Source organism: Sus scrofa, chromosome 7, assembly GCF_000003025.6.
Source record: "Sus scrofa isolate TJ Tabasco breed Duroc chromosome 7, Sscrofa11.1, whole genome shotgun sequence".
In the NCBI taxonomy this organism is placed as follows: domain Eukaryota; kingdom Metazoa; phylum Chordata; class Mammalia; order Artiodactyla; family Suidae; genus Sus; species Sus scrofa.
In genome coordinates this window covers 68,832,582-68,854,409 of record NC_010449.5, presented here as the reverse complement: position 1 = coordinate 68,854,409, position 21,828 = coordinate 68,832,582, and the positions used below count along the sequence as shown (strand labels likewise).

The 21,828-nt window shown below is 36.2% G+C and overlaps 1 protein-coding gene across 7 annotated transcripts in view; it reads left to right on the top strand.

The window, feature by feature from the left end:
* The window catches only part of SCFD1 (sec1 family domain containing 1), a 156,477-nt gene continuing 138,003 nt past the window's right edge, over positions 3,355-21,828 (top strand). For 4 of the 7 annotated variants that reach the window (XM_021099902.1, XM_021099900.1, XM_021099899.1 and 1 more), the window contains exons 1-5: positions 3,355-3,492; positions 8,851-8,921; positions 13,203-13,291; positions 16,879-16,969; positions 20,966-21,088. In XM_021099902.1, coding sequence (XP_020955561.1) covers positions 3,435-3,492; positions 8,851-8,921; positions 13,203-13,291; positions 16,879-16,969; positions 20,966-21,088 — 432 coding nt within the window. In that variant the 5' untranslated portion in view covers positions 3,355-3,434. The remainder of the gene's footprint in view (positions 3,493-8,850; positions 8,922-13,202; positions 13,292-16,878; positions 16,970-20,965; positions 21,089-21,828) is intronic. The other 3 variants (XM_021099904.1, XM_021099906.1, XM_021099905.1) reach the window with 2 other exon arrangements.

Sequence of the window (21,828 nt, the reverse complement as noted above, 5' to 3'; positions counted from 1 at the left end):
TGTATGTATTTCTTAAATATTTCAATCATCTAAATGTCATATTTCAGGCTTGATTTCTTTTGCCCTCAATATCAAGAAAAACTATAAATTCACCTCTTAGGCATCTATTGATAATGGTCTTAGGTTAGTTTTATATTCATTGTTTTTAAACAGTTTTACATTTTTTGGTTTGTGAACTTCATCTTAAGGCATTTTATACAATTCTCTATTCTTGAGCTTAGTACAAGTACTTACTATTCTTGTTCTACTATTTTAGTATTTAAGGTAAAGATTCTTTAAGACATAAGCTAGCTCATGATTTTATACTTTATAATATTTAATTTCCATATTATAAATAAGACATTATTTGGGTCAAGTAAAAAGTCATTTGATTACTAACCTGAGAATTCACTTTGGCTTCTGCTTTATTCCAAACTTCTTATAATTCCTCCCCCCAGTTGTATGGAAACTGTTGGAACTTTTATACTCAATGCTAAATATGCAGTAAAAGAGTGTAAAGTAGATTTTCTCAGTGATTTTGCCTTCTACAGTCAGTCATTATAAGAAAATGATTAGAAGATTCTATTTATAAATACATAATTCATGTGTATAGCGATTATCACATATTATGTTGGGTTTTTTTGTTGTTGTTGTTGGGTTTTTTATTTTGTAGGTTTTTTGTTTTCTTTTTTTTTTTTTTTTTTTGGCTATGCCCTGGACATGTAGAAGTTACTGGGTCAGGGGTTGAACCTGTGCCACAGCAGTGACCTAGGCAGCTACAGCAACAATGCCAGATCCCCAATCTGCTGCATCACAAGAGAACTTCTTTTTTGTTACTTTTTAAATAAGCTATTAAACTAGGTTTTATGCTCTAAATAATGCAATGTAAAGCATAAAAACATATTGATGGATTACCTGAATATGTATTACCTGTACTTTAGGAAAATTTGGATTGCTTTCAAGACACTCAATTTTCAAGTTCTCATTTTGGCTGTTATTTCAAATTGCCAAACTTCTTCCAATATTGTGCTGGGTATTATGTTAGGTGATAATATGTCAGCCTAGTCCTTTTTTTTAAATTAAAAAAAAAGGCCTCAAATATAACATTTATAATGAAGTTTTCTAAATAAATATGTTTATGCTACTAAATGTGAAATGCTTATGTGAACTAAATTAAGTAACTTGTTAGGATTTAACAAGGTTTAGATTCTAAACAATACTAGGAAGATACAAGATCTTTTCCTCTACACATTTGAGAGATCCAGCAAGCAGTTGTTGGCTGACACCTAGGAAACTCTCTTGAATGAACTGAGGTTTTTTTGTGTTAAAACTGTCTATCCCCAATGTAAAATAATAGTTTGCCAAAATAAAAAAAATTTTTGAGCCAAAAATCTGGATAAGTTGAGTCAGTTAAAAGGTTAAGTTGGGTTAACTGACACTCTTTAACAGCTGTAGTTTCTTTCCTTATGTGTAATAATACATAATAAATACCTTAGTCTTAGCCTCACAGGAGCTATGTTTACTGCCACTGTTCTGTGGGACATATTTTTTTATACATTTGTTTGCCCACACTGTGCACTCTTTGGTCAAGACAGTTTTTATCATTTCAAATGTATATGCTGTATATAAACATTAAATATGTCTTATTTCATATCAGTATGACTCAAATTTTGGGAGGTCTATACTGGAGCTGAAATGGTTACATTATAGATTTGCACTTGAAAGTGGAAGCACCAAAATGAACAAGATTAGGCTCTCAGATGTTGAAGGTGGGAAAGCCTGTTTATTATATATTCCATGAAAACAAAAAATGAAGTAAAACTTTCACATAGCACAGGAACTCTCATTTCTGTTTAATTATAGCACACCTAGTTCATTGGTGATTCCTTCAAAATATTACTGATAACACTGAATAAAGCAGTAAATATTCCAGTTAATTTCTTATTGAATATGCCAATTAGCTGTAAAAATGATAGTGATTTTTCTGCTGTTTCCATGAGTTTTAACTTTAATATTTTAAATTCCACATGTATGAAACAGTAAAAAGCTTTCAGCTATAAGATGAATAAGGTGTGAGCATCTAATATATAACATGGTGACTATAGTTGATAACTGTTTTGTTTGCTTTTTAGGGCCGCACCTGCAGCATATGGAAGTTCCCAGGCTAGAGGTCAAATCAGAGCTGCAGCTCTTTGGCCACACAACACCGGATCCCAGCCATGTCTGTGACCTACACCACAGTTCACAGCAATGCCAGAACCTTAACTTACTGTGCAAGGCTAGGGATTGAACTCATTTAATCATGGCTATTAGTTGGCTTCATAACCAGCTGAGCCACAATGGGAACTCCTAGATATAACTATATTGTATACATGAAATTTGCTAAGAGGAGAAATCAGTATTTTTCACACACAAAGAAAAATATGTGAGTTGATAGATGTGATAGTTAACTAGATGGAGGGACATTATTTCATAATGTATGTGTATATATATCAAATTGTCACTGTACATTTCAAGGATCTTTCCACTTTTGTCAATTACACTCTCAATAAAGCTGAAAAAAATATGGAAGGAAAAAAAAATAGATTCAGTTCTAGGGTGTTCCCTGATGACATTAAGGTTATCAGTCTTAAGTTTCATAAAAACTTATTTGTGGAGTAGTGTTTTATTATAGATTTTGCTGTTTATGTAATTGTTAAACATAGTCTCAAAAATTTGAAAATTTAAGTTTTCAAACCAGTTTTTAAGGTACAGGGTCTGTAATTTCAGAATTTGGTGCAGCTTCAGAACAAACAATAGCTAATGCACAGAGTTGTGTGTCCATTTTTGACATCCAATAAAAAATCTATGGATTAGAAGTCATCAATATCGGATATATTTTGTTATCACATGGCTTTAAGCGTACATTAAGAAGACACCTGCACGTGAGGTTGAGAAATCTGCCAAATGAGAGCAATACACCAAAGCTGACCGTTTCCCTGGAAAGGGGAGCAAAAGGGAAACAAGCTGCGCTGGTAAAAAGAAAAGGGAGCTGGCATTTAAGTGCCGATTTTGTTCCAGGAGCTTCATTTACTTTAGTCCTGTGACCCTTAAGCCCCAGGAGTATTATCACACTTAAGAGATATGCAAACGACCAAACTAACAGTCAATATGTTCTTGGCACTACAACACGTTTCTACCCTAAGAGCTCAATTTAAGGCAGCTACTCTTTAAGAACCTGCGGCTTGATAGGATAAAAATTCCCACTGTTCCGCCTCCGAAAAGTAAACTGCCTAGGTGTCCAAAAATGATTCCCTCATTCTTTGTTCGGCAAGTTTTGTTGCTGAGGGTACGGAAGGGTCACCGTAGGGGAGGCGGGGCTCGGCCTTCTATGATCCCGCCCCTCCGGGCTTTGCTTCCGGGGCGGTCGGGGCGGCCACGTCATCCACAGGCTCCGCTTGCCAGCCGGGCAGTGAATGGTGGGAGTCAAGATGGCGGCGGCCGCGGCAGCAAGTATTCGCGAGAGACAAACAGGTACCGACTTATTCTCTTCTCTTCCCTGAGGTTTCATGCTTGCAGTGAGGACAAGCTTCCTATGCTTGTCGCCCTCACTCGGTCGCGGTGCGTGCAGCTCAGAGGTGGACCTTCAAAAGTTTAATCCTGTTCTCCGAGCATCGAGAGCCCCTCCCCTCTTGAGTTTTTAGGGAAGAGATTCCATTAGCTTGAAAACTCGGCCCTCGGAAGTGGTGCCAGAGAAGTGGCTTCTCGGGTGAGCAGGTTGCTACGGTCCTGTCCTGCACTTGTCGCTTTCCTACTGGACCTCAGAAGGCCTTTACGACAAGATTTAGCAGCTGGCATTTCCCCTCCCTGTGTTGCTGCCTATGAGGTCTTTCGGATTTGTTTCTGTGCATGGTTCAGTTTTCTCCCATTTCAATATTTAGAGTTGCATCTTCCGGCACTTCCACCACAATAACAAAATTTAAGTGTTCTTTTCAGAGCAGATTACATTCTGCCATTTCTCTCCTTTGGACCAATCTTTGGGGGTACCAGATGAGAAATGCTCAGTGTTAAAAGATTTCTGTCTTCAGCATGCTGGAATGAGGTATAAGAATGGCAAAATAAATGAATTAACCTTTCCCATTTTAATTATTTGGCAAATTAGTGTTCTTAAACTATGCGTTATTAGTTTCATGTTTAATAGAACGTAATTATATAGCTCCTGTGTATATTGTGAAATACGGTTTTAAAAAATACACATTCCTTCTCTTTGAGCTTTGGTATTTTTTCCATCTTAGATAATTTTAGTTTTGCCATATTTTTTGGAAACTTGTGATGACAACTTGGTTTATACCTGTTAGCTACAAACTAATGGATTATACCTGTTAGCTAATTGTCTCGAAAATTGGCAAACTGTTAATTCTGAGGAGCTAGTAGAAATAAGCCATCAAGAATATGCATATTTGGAAATTCTGTCTCTTGTAATTATGTTCTTTTGCATATAAATCTGTGTAGGAAAACAACTGATTACAATTAATATGGTCTATAGAAAGGATTTTGGCTATGCTTGATTCCTTCCTTTGGAATTCAAAGAAAAAATTAATGGTAGACCTTAATGTAGTAATGATACACAGTGCATAATGAGTTATGTTCTGCTTTCCACCAATGGATAATTTAGTGTAAACTATCAGATGAAGTCAGGCATAACTTAAATACATGAAAGTCCAAATAAAATTTGAGGAATACCTGCCATTCATTTTATTTGTATAAACAAATAGAAACCCCACTTGTCTTTGCAGTATGGTTCCAACATCTTACTGAACCTCAGTGAATTAGGTCATACTGCATATTAAAATAAAAAACATGTTAAGAAAGACTTTATGCCAATATAAAGGAGCTTTTTGAAAAATTAAATTTGTTAGTAATTTTTATATGCAGAAACTTTGTAGAATATTAAAATCTAATAGCACATAATTTGGATTTCTGCAGTAATAAATTTAATTGTAGCAATATTTCACATCATTACTACATAGGTTATTCCAGATTTATCAAATTAGTACTACAGTTGAGTTCTGTCTTATTTTGGGAGAAAGGCAGACATCTTTATATGTGCTGTAGTGGCAGAAGTAAACATTTGCCTGATGCCCATTGAGAATGTTTTGGAAAATAGATCACAGTTGATTCTTAAATATTCTAGATATAAGACTCTGGTACAAAGGAGTTTGCAGTCTATTTGGGTAGATAATAGCTGATATTTATTGAACATTTAGTATTGTCAGAGACTGTTTTAAGTGATTTTTACATGTATTTTTATCTCCATTTTCCAGGTAATTAAGTTATAGAAAGTTTAACTAGCCAGTTTTTTGCTTTGCCTGCCTGAAGAGTCTTTATTCATCTTTTAAAGTCACTTCAAAAATCATGTCTTTTGTTACAGTTTCCTGAAACACTCTAGTCTTATCCTTTAGTTCAACAGGCAGAATCCTATGTTACCGTTGTCATTCATGCATGCCTCTCTGTTGCAGGTTCTTGCTCAACTCTCCCATTTCTTAGAGGAGAACCCCAAATCAACTGCTTTCTCTCTTACAGTGATCTCATGTAGCTTCTTGGCTTTCAGTACTTTCTATATGCTATGATCCCCACGTTTATATTTCTAGCCTGGACCTCTCCTCAGACTCAGTCTACCCCATATCAAGTAATGACAACTCCATTCTTGTGGTTGTTCAGGTCAAAAACCTTGACACTTTCTTGACTTCTGTCATTTATATCTCACATCAGATCTGTCAGTAAATCTTGCCAGCTTTGCTCTGAAAATTCGCCTAGAATCTGACCTTTATCACACAGGTCCAAGCCACCATGAGTTTCTGCAGTAATCTCCTATTTGGTCTCCTTGCTTTTAAAACTCTGTTTCCCTTCATTTTTCTTCACATAGTATCCCAAGTGATCATGTTACATATTTGCTCAAAACTCTCTAGCACTTTAAGTCATTTATTAGTTTCCCTGTTTCAATCATGGTAAAAGCCAAAGCAATCTGACAGTGGTCTACAAGGCTCTGTATGATCTGCTCTCCACTTAACTTTCTGATTCAATCCCTTTTACTCTCCCCTTTCCTTGAACACACCAGAGTGCTCCACTTCAGAGCCTTTTTGTGTTCTTTCTGGAATACTCTTTCAGAGATATCTGCATGGCTCACTCCGTCACCTCCTGTAGGTCATTATTCAAATGTTACCTTCTCAGGAGGCCTCTCCTGACTACTTAAGTTAAAATTCACAACTCCCTCTTCCTCCTTCCTCCCCTGTTTTCCTTCATAGCACTTATCATGATCTCACGTATCATATGTTTTACTATTTTGTTGTCTTTCTCCCCCAGCTAGAATGACAGTTACTTGAAGATAGGTCACTTTTATTCAGTCCATTTTGTTTAGTACCAACAGCTAGAGCTATGTCTGGCAGGTGGCAAACACTCACTAAACATTTGCTGAGTGATAGTACGTGTAGTTGAATATATAGTGAGCAAAGAAAAAACATTCCAGGTGAGGGTGAAAGTACATTAGCCAAGTCTAGGTGTGTATGGTATATTTAATCATTTCAGTTAAAAGCAATAATTTAAGCCTTTAGAGAGTTACTCTAATGTAAAATAATGTAAAATTACATTCTTAAAGATTCTTTTTTTCTCTTTTTAAGGCTGCACCTGTGGCATATGGCAGTTCCCAGGCCAGGAGCTGAATTGGAGCTGCAGCTGTGACCTACTCCACAGCCAGGGCAACACTGGATCCAAGCCACATCTATGACCTATGCTGCATGCAGCTTGTGGCAACACCGGATCTTTAACCCACTGAGTGAGGCCAGGAATTGAACCCACATCCTCACAGACACAACATCAGTCTTTAACCCCTGAGCCACAACAGGAACCCCTCATTCTTACATATTGGCCATGTACTCTGTTAACAAATCCACTGTGTCAGAATCCCTATTAGCAAGTTACCCAAGGCTCAGAATTGAGGAAATTCATTAAGATGGATCTGAGAAGGTAGCTCTGGGAATATCTGCTGATACTGGCTTCTTTGAGTTAACAAAGACCTACCTCTGGAGAACACCATTCACCTGGGGCTCATAAGCAACCCAGGCTGTGATTCTTCCTAGTTGTCCTATGTCAAAAGGGTGAACAGCTGTTTCTAAAAACAAGATTTTTCTCTCTTGGGCCATGAGTGCCAGCCAGGTGGTAGTGTCTGTATTGCCTGATGGTGGGAGGAAGAGCTTTGCTGAAGCCCAGTAGAAGAATTAATTCTAGAGCACCCTGTATTCTTCCTGCATTATTTCAGTTTTAAGTGCCAAAGAGTTTTTTTTATTTATGTATTTTTTGTGTAATATAATACCTGGGTGCTTCTTTGGTAGGTCTAAATTATTGGCAATATGTATTATTGGCTGGACATTAGATACTAACATTTAACCAAAAAATTATCTCTTTATCTACACACATATAAATATATTACTCAAGTACAATCTCTTACTGTTTTACCTGCCTCAAGAAATAAGCATTCTGGAGTTCCCCAGTGGCTCAGTGGGTTAAGGATCCAGCATTGTCACTTTTATGTCATGGATTTTCAGTTGCTGGTCCAGGAATTTCTGCATGCCATGAGCGCAGCCAAAAAAGGGGAAATAAGCATTTTTTTTTTTTTTTTTTTTTTTTTTTTGCTTTTTAGGGCCATACTTCCGGCATTTGGAGGTTCCCAGGCTAGGGGTTGAATCAGAGGTATAGCCGCTAGCTTATGCCATAGCCATAGCAACGCGGAATCTGAGCCATGTCTGCAACCTACACCACAGGTCACGGCAGCACTGTAATGCGTGAATATCTTAACCCACTGAGCAAGGCCAGGCATCAAACCTGCAACCTCATGGTTCCTAGTCAGGTTTGTTTCCACAGTGCCATGATGGGAACTCTGGGAAATAAGCATTTAATAGAAGTTTTACTAGTGAGTGAATGAATATGCTATAAGTTCATAACCAGGTGATTTGAGTATTTTAAAGTTCTCTGGTAGGTGTTTAGCTTGTAGGTTATTTTGTATTATTAAAACCTAACCCAAGTGCTTTTAAAAATCAAGTAGATTTTAGGGTTACCAATCTCTTAAAAATTAAATCAGCTAATCAGTACTAGCCCTTGAATATTTGGCCATCTCAACTTCATATAAAAGTATATCAAGATTTTTGCTTTCCTTTGAATATATTTCTGAGTCTGCTGTAACACATAAACAGATGAACAGTTAAAACTACAAAATACTGTAACCCATAGGGTATAAGTGCCATGATTATAGAATTGTATATTTTTTTTAGCAGGAGTTAACCAGTTACCATCATAACATCATCTAACAATTTAGAGAGTGAATCTGATAGGTCATAGAATACACTCCAGGATAATTGAAAAATAGATCTGCTGTAGGAAGATTTTGTATATGAATCAATTAAATATACATGATTTTTTGTTTTTAGAAAGACTGATCTTAATCTGTGCTTTCAGTCACACAGTAAATAGACAATAGCACTAGTTATATATTGAGGCCACTGCAAGTTCACAATTGGCAGAATTACTTTTTGCATTCATATAAAATGTGGTGTGATATCATCAGGAGACATGGAAAAGGCTTCTTCCTGAACATTTTGCACATTTTCATCTGGAGGCAGATACTTTTTGTATGTTAGAAAATCTTCCAGACACATGCCCATTAGCTGTTCATGAAATGGTCTTACAGAGTCTGACCCTACTTTTACACACCAGCCATTTGATGTATTAGTTTTACTAGAGTGGTTTATGCATTTTGTTTTGAGGTAGTAGGTAATAAATGTTGGGGAAATGAAATCCTAAAAAACTTTGGTAATATTTAATAAGACTTTTCATTTCCAGTGGCTTTGAAGCGTATGTTGAATTTCAATGTGCCTCATGTTAAAAACAGCGCTGGAGAACCAGTATGGAAGGTAAGAAAGGTTATTTTAGTGGGGACTGTTTTCTTTCTCTTAGCTCTTATTGATGGTGATTGGGTGGAGTTTCTTGTTAATACTGAACAGTAGCACATTTTAGTTGTAATGCATGAATATCTTATTTAGCGTGGCTTCTAAATGTGAGTTTTTTTTTTCGTAATTGATTTATGACATTGTGATAATTTCAATTGTAAAGCAAAGTGATTCAGTTATTCAGATTATTTACCATTATAGGTTATTATAAGATATTGAATATAGTTCCATGTATTGTACAGGAAATGCTTGTTGTATATTTCTTATGTATAGTAATTTATATCTGTTAATTCCATACTCCTAGTTTTTTCCTCCCCACTTTCCCATTTGGTAACCATAGGTTTGTTTTTTATGTCTGTAAGTCTGTTTCTGAATTATGTATGGATTCATTCATATTATTTTTTAGATTCCACATATAAGTGTTATCATATAATATTTGTCTTTGTCTTAGTTCACTTAGTATGATTTTCTCTAGGTCATCCATGTTGCTACATATAGTAACACTGAATTCTTTTTATGGCTGAGTAATATTCCATTGTGTATATATACCACATTTTCTTCAACCACTCTTCTGTTGATGGGCACTTGGCTTGTTTCCATATCTTGGCTGTTGTAAATAGTGCTGCTGTGAACATTGCTGTAAATTTTCAAATTAGAGTTTTCATCTTTTCCTGATAAATGCCCAGGAGTGGGGTTCCTGGATCATATATGGTAGCTGTAGTTTTAGTTTTTTAAGGAACCTCCATACTGTTTTCAGTTGTGGCTTCACCAATTTACATTCCCACCAACATTGTGCTAGGGTTCCCTTTTTTCCACATCCTCCCCAGAATTTATTATTTGTAGATTTTTTTTTTTTTGTCTTTTTTCTATTTCTTGTGCCGCTTCTGCGTCATATGGAGGTTCCCAGGCTAAGTGTCGATCAGAGCTGTAGCTGCCGGCCTACGCCAGAGCCACAGCAATGTGGGATCCAAGCCACGTCTGCAACCTACACCACAGCTCACAGCAATGCCGGATTCTTAACCCACTGAGCCATGCCAGGGATCGAAACCGCAACCTCATGGTTCTTAGTTGGATTCGTTAACCACTGAGCCATAACGGAAACTCCTATTTGTAGATTTTTTGATGATGGCCATTCTGACTGAAGAGAGGTGATACCTTATTGTGGTTTTTTGACTTGCATTTCTCTAATGATGGGCAATGTTCAGCATCTTTTCATATTCCTGTTGGCTATCTGTATATCTTCTTTGAAGAGATGTCTGTCCATTTTTTTATTTTTTTTATATATTGAGTTTTTGAGCTGTTTGTATTTTTTGGATATTAACCTCTTGTCGATCACATCGTTTGCAAATATTTTCTCCTGTAGTGTTTTTCACAGAACTGTAATAGTAAATAATTCCAAAATTTACATAGAACCACCAAAGACCCAGAATCACCAAAGCAATCCAGAGCAAAAAGAGCAAAACTGGAGGCGTAACCCTTCCAAACTTCAGACGGTACTACACACAAAAACATAAAAATACATCAATAGAACAGAGTAGAGAGCCCAGAAATAAACCCACACACCTGTGGTCAATTAATGTATGACCAAGGAAGCAAGAATATACAGTGGAGAAAAGATAATCTCTTTAGCAATTGGTGTTGGGAAAGCTGGACAGCTACATGAAAATCAATGACATTAGAACATCCCCTCACAACCATATACAAAAATAAGCTCAAAATGAATTGAAGACCTCAGAATAAGACATGACACCATAAAACTCCTAGAGGAGAACATAGGCAAAACATTTTCTGACATAAATCATAGGGTATTTTCTTATGGATCTCCCAAGGCAAAAGAAATAAAAGCAAAAATAAGCAAATTGGACCTTATCAAACTTACAGCCTTTTGCACAGCAAAGGAAACCATCAACAAAACAAAAAAGACATCTTAAAGGATGAGAGAAAAATGTGAGTTTTTTTGCTTTGTTTTGTTTTGTTTTTGTCTTTGTAGGGCCACACCCGCGGCATATGGAAGTTCCCAGGCTAGGGGGTCTAATCAGAGCTATAGCTGCTGACCTACACCACAGCCACAGCCACACCAGATCCGAGCCGCCTCTGCAACCTACACCACAGCTCATGGCAACACCAGATCCTTAATCTACTGAGTGAGGCTGGGGGTTGAACCTGCATCCTCATGGATGCTAGTCAGATTGGTTTCCGCTGAGCAACGTTGGGAACTCACGTGAGTTATTTTGGGTAAATACTTTATGGAGTGAGACAGGCAGTGATAGTAATATTCATGGAGAGAATCCAACTGATTTCTTCTTTGGGGCCTCACTGATAAGTCTTTACTCCAGTTGATGTTTTGTTCCTTATCTTTGCAAATCCAGAATTTGGATCTTGCAAGCTTCCTTAAGATTAGTCAGATTTAGGGCGACTGGTCCATTTTAACCAATTCATGAGAAAGTGATCTATAAACGAGCATGCCATTTTATTAATTTATGATTTATAAAACTGTGAGTAAAACTGTTAATTGGACCAAAAGGCAATCTATAATCTTTCTCCTTCAAGAAATGCTAGAGAACCTTTAAAAATTCCTATCTTTGAGCTTCTTCATTCTAAATCGCATGATGAATGTATCTTTTTTTCATAGAGATTATAAAACAGTGGATTAGATTGAAATTTACTAGTTTACAGTCACTTTATACTTCTAAGAATTAATAACAAATCAGGAGTTCCCATCGTGGCTCAGTGGTTAATGAATCCGACTAGGAACCATGAGGTTGCGGGTTTGATCCCTGGCCTTGCCCAGTGGGTTAGGGATCTGGCATTGCCATGAGCTGTAGTATAGGTTGCAGAACACGGCTCAGATCCTGCGTGGCTGTGGCTGTGGCTGTGGCGTAGGCCGGTGGCTACATTAGACCCCTAGCCTGGAAACCTCCATATGCTGTGGGTACAGCCCTAGAAAAGACAAAAAAAAGACAAAAAAAAAAAAAGAACAAATCAACTTGTTACAGTTTGGACTGTTTTGAAAACTCTCATGAGTTCTTATAAGTCCTTTGGGTTAACTGTAAAGGTAATTAAAGTCATCTATTTGAATTCATAGTTAAGGCTTCAGCGTGTCCCCTCATTTTCCTCTTTCTTCCTGTTTATTTGTGGGCATCTTATCGCTCCTAGTATAAACTATACTTGTTTATTGTTTTTAGAGCCTATATTGAGCATTTGAATTAAATAATTTGATAATTTCTTGGGTACAGATTTGTGTTAAATTCTTCCCCTATCACTTCTCTATCATAGGATTAATAATACACATATATTGAGGTTTAAAGAAGGAATATTTTTGAAGGTTGCAACATCCAGTCATTTATAACTGGAGCAGGAAGATTTTTAGCTTTTCTAAAGGACATGCTGGCATTCAAGAAAAGCATATTTTTGTATGTTTCATCCTCTCATTAGCAATTTCTTACTTCATAATGGATTTTTGATGTAGTTGTGAAAAATATCTACTAGGCTGAAGTGTCTTTTTTATTTGCCTTAACTCAAACTAATTTTGAGTTAGAAGACCCAGCTGGAATCCTTACTACTCATCAAAGTTATCAGTTTTAATGCATTTAGAATGTGAGGAAATAACTGTGAGAGAATAAGGAAGTTTTAGGGACTTACTTTTTAAAATGTATATCTACTAACCTGAGATACTTAAATTAACAAATTTTCTTTATAGTTTTAGAACTTATTAAGCATTAGTTTTGAGAGTAACTGTATTTTTACTTCTCTTTCTAGAAAAGGTTATATATGAACTAGATAGGGGAGTTTGTTGTATATTCAAAGTCTTATTTTAGCTTAAGATAAAGATTTTATAGTCTCTGTTTTTTAACCTAGAAGAAGTATTTTATAAGTAGATATTTATATTACAATTTACATTAGCCTGAGTAATAATGCCTTTAAGAATGAATTACTGAGATTTCTCCTGTGGTACAGCAGGCTACGGATCCAGCATTGTCACTGCAGCAGCTTTACTTGGTGCTATGGTTCTAGTTCTCTTCCTAGAGGGAGAACTTCCACATGCTGTGGGCATGGCCAAAAAATAAAAGAATGGATTACTAGATGAATGGACATTTTAGTAAATAATTGTAGAAAATGTTAAATTGCAGTAAGTATAAGAATTCAGTATATTAAAATAAAATGTACTTCAGCATTATCTTAACATTGGGTTCTATTGACTGTTCACTGATAATGATGTTTAAAAAACATGATTGTTTTTCTTAGGTGCTCATTTATGACAGATTTGGACAAGATATCATTTCTCCTCTGCTATCTGTGAAGGAGCTGAGAGATATGGGAATCACTCTGCATCTGTGAGTTTTAACCTATTTCCCGTAAAGGCATTTGTTTTCAAATACATTGTTAAAAATGCCTTTAGCCACCCCGAAATCAAATATTTTTTTGTCTTTTTTAGGGCCATACCCGCAGCGTATGGAAGTTCCCAGGCTGGGGGTCAAATTGGAGCTGCAGCTGCCAGCCTATGCCACAGCCACAGCAACGTGGGATCCAAGCCACATCTGCAACCTACACCACAGCTCATGGCAATGCAGGATCCTTAACCCACTGAGCAAGGTCAGGGCTTGAACCCTTATCTTGATGGATACTAGTTGGGTTCTTAACCTGCTGAGCCACGAAGGGAACTCCCTGAAATCAAATTATTAAGGGAAATTTACCAAGAAAATAGTGTCAAGTTGTTAAGAGAACAACATTTTTTCCTCCTCTTTTATTCAACCTTTTATTTCTGAAGTTGAAAATAATCCTCAGTCTGAAGCTTTTTTTCCCCCCACCCATGGCATGTAGGTGTTCCAAGGCCAGAACCAGAACTGTTGCAGAGATAGCACCATATAGTTAAGCCGTAGGCCACAGGGGAGGTCCAGTCTGAAGCTTTAAAATTTCAGAATTTAAATTTTCTCTCTTGTGTCTTTTCCTACAGACTCATTTACTCTCTTACATAAATGGAAAGAACTGGTTGTCTCAAGGTCTCTTTCAGCTCTAAAAACTTTTTTATTCCTTGAATGCAAATATATATATATATATATATATATATTTTTTTTTTTTTTTTTTTTTTTTTAAGGGCCGCACCCACAGTATTTGGAAGTTCCCAAGCTAGGAGCTGAGTCAGAGGACGAACCTACACCACAACCACAGCAGTGCCAAATCCGAGCCACATCTAAGACCTAAACCACAGCTTGCAACAACACTGGATCCTTAACCCACTGAGCAAGGCCAGGGATTGAACCCTCATCCTCATGGATGCTAGTAGGGTTTATTACCACTGAGCCATGACGGGAACTCCCAAATAGACTTTTTAAAAAGAGGAATATCTAAATTAGTGTATCATTAATATGGAAAATTTCAGTAAGTAGGAAGTAATGACTGTTAAGCACCTTAGGGAGCTATTTATATTGTCCTCTAAACTACTGAATTTATTTGATTATATTGCTTATGACATCTCTGATAAATAAGACAGATTGCATTATTTTGTAGAATTAGCCTAAGAGAACATTTAGAGAGGAGCTATATTCATGAATAGATACTAATACTTTTATGTACTAAAGGAGTCCAAATTTATGGTATTCTAACCTATTTGTAGTTCTTTTTATGATGTTATCTATTTTCATTTTGTGATATTATAATATATTGAAATACAATGTGTTCTTTTCTTGGGAATGTGGTTTTAGATTTCCAGTGAATAACATCAGAATCTGGTTCACTTCAATTTTATATTGCATATTTGTTTTAATTTAATAGAACATTGCATTAACTCTAAAATACACTTTTTACTTTTTCATGTTTCTGAAATTAGAGTCTCTCTTCCCATTAATGCCATGACATAGTTTAATTGGCAGCGTTTTTCTGCCTGTTTTAATAGTATATTTTTTGGAGTTCCCTGGTGGCTCAGCAGGTTAAGGATCTGGTATTGTCACTGCTGTGGCACCGCTTTAATCCCTGGCCTGGGAATTAAATTACAGGCACAGCCAATAATAATAATAATAATAATAATATGTTTTAAAATCAGTAGCACCTTAAGTTTGATGAAATATGGTATTTGACAGGTTTTTCCTTTCATTTTTATGTCAGATTTAAAATACAAATTTGTTGTTGGTAACATGTTAATACTTAGGAGCTGAACTAAAGTTAAGCTTGATGCCATCTTTGGATATGATGGTTTATTATAAGAATTGGTTGCTATTGCTTCCCTACTACTTAACTCCTTTATTTTATTTTACTAATGAAAAGACTAAATTTTATAGAGTGTGAGTGATTGTCCCCCAGTTATACAGGTAATTCATAGCATAGTTGTGGCCAGGTTGTTTAACCACTGATTCTGGGCTGTTTATCTACTGAACCATAGTGGCTCAGAAACAGTGACTAACAAAAACGAGGCCTCAGTACTTCCTTAAAGAGTAACAAGATAGTCTGTCAATTTGAGAGTTGTGCATTCTCTCTCCCCACCTGTTGCTGTTGCTATCAGAGCATGAAAAGATTACACAGATACTCTGGTAAATTTCTGTTCACTCTGCCTCTGACTATTCTTTGTTGGAGAATACTTCATTAGTTACTTTATATTCTGCAATCCGATTTAGGATGATTTGTAGGAAACAGTAGTTACAAATTCCCAGAACATGAAATGATGTTTGTAGCCCTTTAGGTAGTTGGACAGCCAGTGTAAGAACACAGTAACCAATGACTGCCAGCACATTGTAATCCTGGTGTCAGTAGCTGAGGCCAAACAGATGGAAAAAAGTTATTAAATGCGAACTCACTGGCAACACGTGCCTCTTTGACTCTCTTCTTTATAGAAGGATGACTTAAATAAATGTACATATTGAAGGATGGATATAGAAGACTATATATAGAATATTGCTTGTAGAATTGGGACTTGAATATTTCAGAAATAGAAGTTACTCATATTTCCTGATATAAGCATGGTAAAATCTCTCTTCCTTCCTTCCCTACTTCCCTCCTTCCTTTCTTTCCTCCCTCCCTCTTTTCATTTTAGGGCCTCATGTGTGTCATATGGAAGTTCCCAGGCTAGGGATATAATCGGAGCTGCAGCTGCTGGCCTACGCCACAGCAACGCCAGATCCAAGCTGCGTCTGTGACCTACCCCACAGCTCACAGCAATGCCAGATCCTTAACCCACTGAGCGAGGCCAGGGATCAAACCTGCATCCTCATGGATACTAGTCGGGTTCGTTACCACTGAGCCACAATGGGAATTCCTGAAGCGTGGTAAAATCTTACCAAGGACATTTTGTTGTTTGATATTGTGATATTGGAATTAATAGATTCCCTGAATTGTAAAAGAGAAAACTATCAACTGATGTACTCTATGAAATGCTTAGCTGAATCTTTTGCATTCTCACATAAATCAGTAAATAGAAAAATATAGATTGTCTTATTAAAGTGTAAAAGAAGCATTCATATACCTTTTATTTAAAAAATTAAAAATATTTATTTTTACTTGTGGTTAAGTTTTTTCATTGCTTCTAAAGACAGTTCTAGCTTTCTATTTTCCTCTCATGGAGAGCTGCACTTTCCTCCCACTTACTCCCCCACATATAAAATTTACATATTCCTATGAAAATTGGGAATACAGTTGATTTTGAATGTGCTTTAGTTTTCATCAAGAAGAATATTGGTAAAAGAGACTGCCTGACCATAAGAGATATTAGAAGTAACGTGATTGGAGTAGAAATGAAGACTAATTTTAGGATTTTACTAATAAATAATATTAACATTGATACAAGGAGAAAGCTGGGTTAAATGATTAATTGCAGCAAGAGCTGATCACTGTCCTTGAACTGCTGAACTTCCAGTTTGAGAAATACTGTTTTATCTATCTTTTTAGATAAGTGACTAAGAAAAAATTGTTTTACATTCTTTATGTCTTTTAGGCTTCTGCACTCTGATCGAGATCCTATTCCAGATGTTCCTGCAGTGTATTTTGTAATGCCAACTGAAGAAAATATTGACAGACTGTGTCAGGTAATATGAGTTTTTGTTTTCCTGATTCTTAAAGGTAGAAACAGATTTTTTTTCTTCAAAAAAGTTCTTAGATGTCCAGTGCAGAAAATCAGAAATTCCCTCACCCAATTTCCCACCATGACCTTTGAGATTCCTTTTGAATTTTAAATAAACTGAAAGATTTAAAAATTTTTGACTGAAGAAGCATTATATTGATTGAGACTGAGTTTGGCTTTAAAAAATAGATAACCTAATTATATTAGCTTTAAAAATAGGGTTTTAGTTTCCAAAGATAATAGGAAGTCCAAGTTAGTATAGGAGCTCTAAAAGATAATTAAAGATTCAGGGCCCTTCTATCTTTTTGATCTGCCGTCTTTTTTTTTTTCTTTCTTTTAATTTTTATGGACATTCCTTCAGCATATGGAAGTTCCTGGACCAGGGGTTGACTCTGAGCCATACTGCAGCAATGCCAGATCCTTTAACCCACTGTGCTGGGCTGGGAATTGGGGATTGAACCTGCAGCTCAGGGTCAACCTGAGCTGCTGCAGTCAGATTCTTAGCCCATGATGCCATAGCAGAAACTCCAACGAGATGATCTGTGTCATCTTCAGTTTGTTGTTTTTCATTGTCTTGCCTGTTGCTTCATGGATGCAACTGTAGACAACACATATATGTTCAAGGCAAGAATGGGGAAATGGACTATGCAAGCTGTATTAATTTTGATCAGGAAAACTAAAATTTCCTAGAAACTCTCAAAACTTCCATTTATGTCTCCCTGGACAGAATTAGCTTCAAGGGAGTACACATTAATATTTCGATGAGTGTATTGCCACCCCCAAATAAAATCTGTATCCTTTTAGCAAGGGAGAAGGAGAAAATAGTTGATACTGGATAAGTAGCTAACAGTGCCTCCCAGAAGTCACAGACATCTTTACTTATTATTGACTGTTGAATCAAATTATTATTTGTTAGTGAAGGTCACATATTTTGTATCCTATATAGCTGATAATGCTCAGCTTTCTCTTTTATCTTGCATAAACCCAACTATGCCATTTTTCTTTTTTTCCTTTTATTATTTTTTAAACGATTTTTATTTTTTCATTATAGTTGGTTCACAGTGTTCTGTCAGTTTTCTGCTGTACAGCAAAGTGACCCAGTTATACATACATATATACATTCTTTTTCTCACATTATCCTCCATCATGCTCCATCAGAAGTGACTAGATATAGTTGCCAGTGCTAGACAGCAGGATCTCATTGCTTATCCATTCCACAGGCAATAATTTGCATCTGTTGACCCCAGATTCCCAGTCCATCCCACTCCCTCCCCCTTGGTAACCACAAGTCTATTCTCCAAGTCCATGAGTTTCTTTTCTGTGGAAAGGTTCATTTGTGCCATATATTAGATTCTAAATAGAAGTGGTATCGTATGGTGTTTGTCTTTCTCTTTCTGACTTCACTTAGTATGAGAGTCTCTAGTTCCATCCATGTTGCTGCAGATGGCATTATTGTTCTTTTTTATGGCTGAATAGTACTCCATTGTGTATATATACCACATCTTTTTAATCCATTCATCTGTTGATGGCGATTTAGGTTGTTTCCTTGTCTTGGCTATTGTGAATAGTGCTGCAGTGAACATACGGGTGCATGTGTCTTTTTCTTTTTTTTCTTTTCTTTTTTTTTTTTTTTTTGTCTTTTTGTCTTTTGTTGTTGTTGTTGTTGCTATTTCTTGGGCCGCTCCCGCGGCATATGGAGGTTCCCAGGCTAGGTTGAATCGGAGCTGTAGCCACCAGCCTATGCCAGAGCCACAGCAATGCGGGATCCGAGCCGTGTCTGCAACCTTCACCATAGCTCACGGCAACGCCAGATCGTTAACCCACTGAGCAAGGGCAGGGACCGAACCCGCAACCTCATGGTTCCTAGTCGGATTCGTTAACCACTGCGCCACGACGGGAACTCCACATGTGTCTTTTTCAATCAAAGTTTTATCCAGATATATGCCCAAGAGTGGGATTGATGGGGCATATAGTAGTTCTATATTTAGTTTTCTGAAGTACATACTGTTTTCCATAGTGGTTGTACCAGCTTACACTCCCACCAGCTGTGTAGGAGGTTTCCCTTTCCTCCACACCCCCACCAGCATTTGTTATTTGTGGACTTATTAATGGTGGCCATTCTGAATGGTGTGAGGTGGTACCTCATAGTAGTTTTGATTTGCATTTCTCTAATAATTAGTGATATTGAGCATTTTTTCATGTGCTCGTTGGCCATCTCTATGTCTTCTTTGGAGAAATGTCTATTCAAGTCTTTTGCTCATTTTTCCATTGAGTCGTTGGCTCTTTTGTTGTTGAGTTGTGTAAGTTGTTTGTATGTTCTAGAGATTAAGCCCTGGTCAGTTGCATCATTTGAAACTGTTTTCTCCCATTCTGTAAATTGTCTTTTTGGTTTTTTTGTGTTTTCCTTTGCTGTGCAAAAGCTTGTCAGTTTGATTAGGTCCCCTTGGGTTTTTTTGCTTTTATTTCGGTTGCCTTGGGAGACTGTCCTGAGAAAATGTTTGTACAGTTGATATCAGAGAATGTTTTGCCTGTGTTCTCTTTTAGGATTTTGATGGTGTCTTGTCTTGCGTTCAAGTCTTTAAGCCATTTTGAGCTATTTTTGTGCATGGTATAAGGGTGTGTACCAGTTTCATTGATTTGCATGCAGCTTTCCAGCTTTCCCAGCACTGCTTGCTGAAAAGACTATCTTTTTCCCGTTTTATATTCTTGCCTCCTTTGTCAAAGATTAATTGACCGTAGGTGTCTGGATTTATTTTTGGGTTCTCTATTCTGTTCCATTGGTCTGTATGTCTGTTTTGGTACCGGTACCACACTGTCTTGACTACTGTGGCTTCGTAATATTGCCTGAGGTCTGGGAGAGTTATGCCTCCTGCTTGGTTTTTGTTTCTCAGGATTGCTTTGGCAATTCTGGGTCTTTTGTGGTTCCATATAAATTTTGGGTTGTTTGTTGTAGTTCTGTGAAAAATATCATGGGTAATTTGTCTGTATCAGTATTTAATGCTGTAAATCTTGCTACTTATCTAAGATAGACAGACAGACAGATAACCTCCAAAATTGATTTAGTTCAGAAGTATTGGATTCATTCCAGCTTTTCCTTTCTCCTTTCTCTGACAGTGAGAAGCAGGCTCCCAATATTCTCAATGTGCATACTATTTTCTTAGTTCTATCAATCTCCATTTATCCAACCTCTCAGGTTTCGTTGAACCACTGCACTGCTTAGCCACCTTCTTCACCCAGCCTTCAAACCCTCAGTTTTTCACCTTTCACCATCTCTGAAATCATAGCATTTTAAAATTGATGGTGCGTATAATATCGACAGTGTTAATTCTTGCTTAATGTTCCATGAAATATGGTGCCTGTTATAATTGACAATATCTTGGATCTGAAGAAGAATGCTTATTTAGATATGTATTTGCCTAGAGTTTAAGAAGATAAGTAAATTTAAGTGTTAACATAATTTTAAATGACAATATTTTTGGATGATCAAAAGGAATATTTTTAGAATTGCTTTGGAATTGTAACATGTCTGTGTACAGTGAAAGATGTATTTGTTGTTTCATCACATGACTGAAGAAGTAGAAGGTAGTGTCTAGTGTCTGCTAAATATAATAAGCATTTAAACTATATAAGAGAGCCACTTATGGATACTTTTAAGAAAAACACAGATATGCTATTTCAGAGCAGTTTTGTGCACTGTTGTAATTGATAACATTTTATTACTAATATAATATCATAACTTTAATTATTAAAGTACATGTCAGTTACATCTGATAACGAAGTAACCAGTGCCTCTTCATAACTTTGTTCTCTTGGGATACATTTTTTGTATCATTTATATAGCTTATCTTTTAAATATGAATATTACCCACTAAAACCTTGATCTTAATGTGTCTAAAAGATTTTAAATTATCATCATCCTTTATACTATCCTATAAGAATGAAGTATTCATTGTACTTTTAGGATCTTCGAAATCAACTCTATGAATCATATTATTTAAATTTTATTTCTGCTATTTCAAGAAGTAAACTGGAAGATATTGCAAATGCAGCATTAGCAGCTAGTGCAGTAACGCAAGTAGCCAAGGTAAGAGATTTTGGTTAGTTGACAGCATTTTGTTAATGTAATTCTGAAACCTGTAAAATCATTATAGGTGTCTAATTTACGTAGGACCAGAACAATATAAGAAATATTAAGACTCAATACTTTTAGAAAGAGTTCTGATCATGTAAATTATCTTCAGCTTGAACTAGGCAAAATAAACCAAACTAAAGGGACTTAGTTAATTTGAAATATAAAAATAAAAAGCTGAATCAATTTTTGTTTTAGGCTGGGATTTGCATTATCTTTATAGCTCAACTTAGTTGTGTTGTCATAAATCATACTCAGAATATTTTGACATTGTTTTATCTACAATCACTGTAGTTACCATACCATCTTCAGATCCCTTTTAATTTGAGAGTATCTAGAACGGCTGTGCTGCATATTAAAAGAAGGAATTCACAACAGGCCAACAATTTTATATCATGGTGACTTTTAGTCAAGTTCAGCTTAATCATAAATAAATTTGTAAAATATATTCTTGGTTTGCCCTTCTTGAATTTGGGCAAGATACAATGGAAAATTCTACAGAATGATGTAGGACAAACCATGCCTTTATTTTCCATTTTTTCCACACTAATAGATTTTTTTAATTCCTAGATTTAGATAAGCCACTACTACTTCTGTCTAGTTCTTGAGGCTTGTGTCTTATTATTCTTTCTCTTCCAAAATTTTATCATTAATTTTCATGAAGTAATAGGAATAGTTTTCAATTTAACTAAATT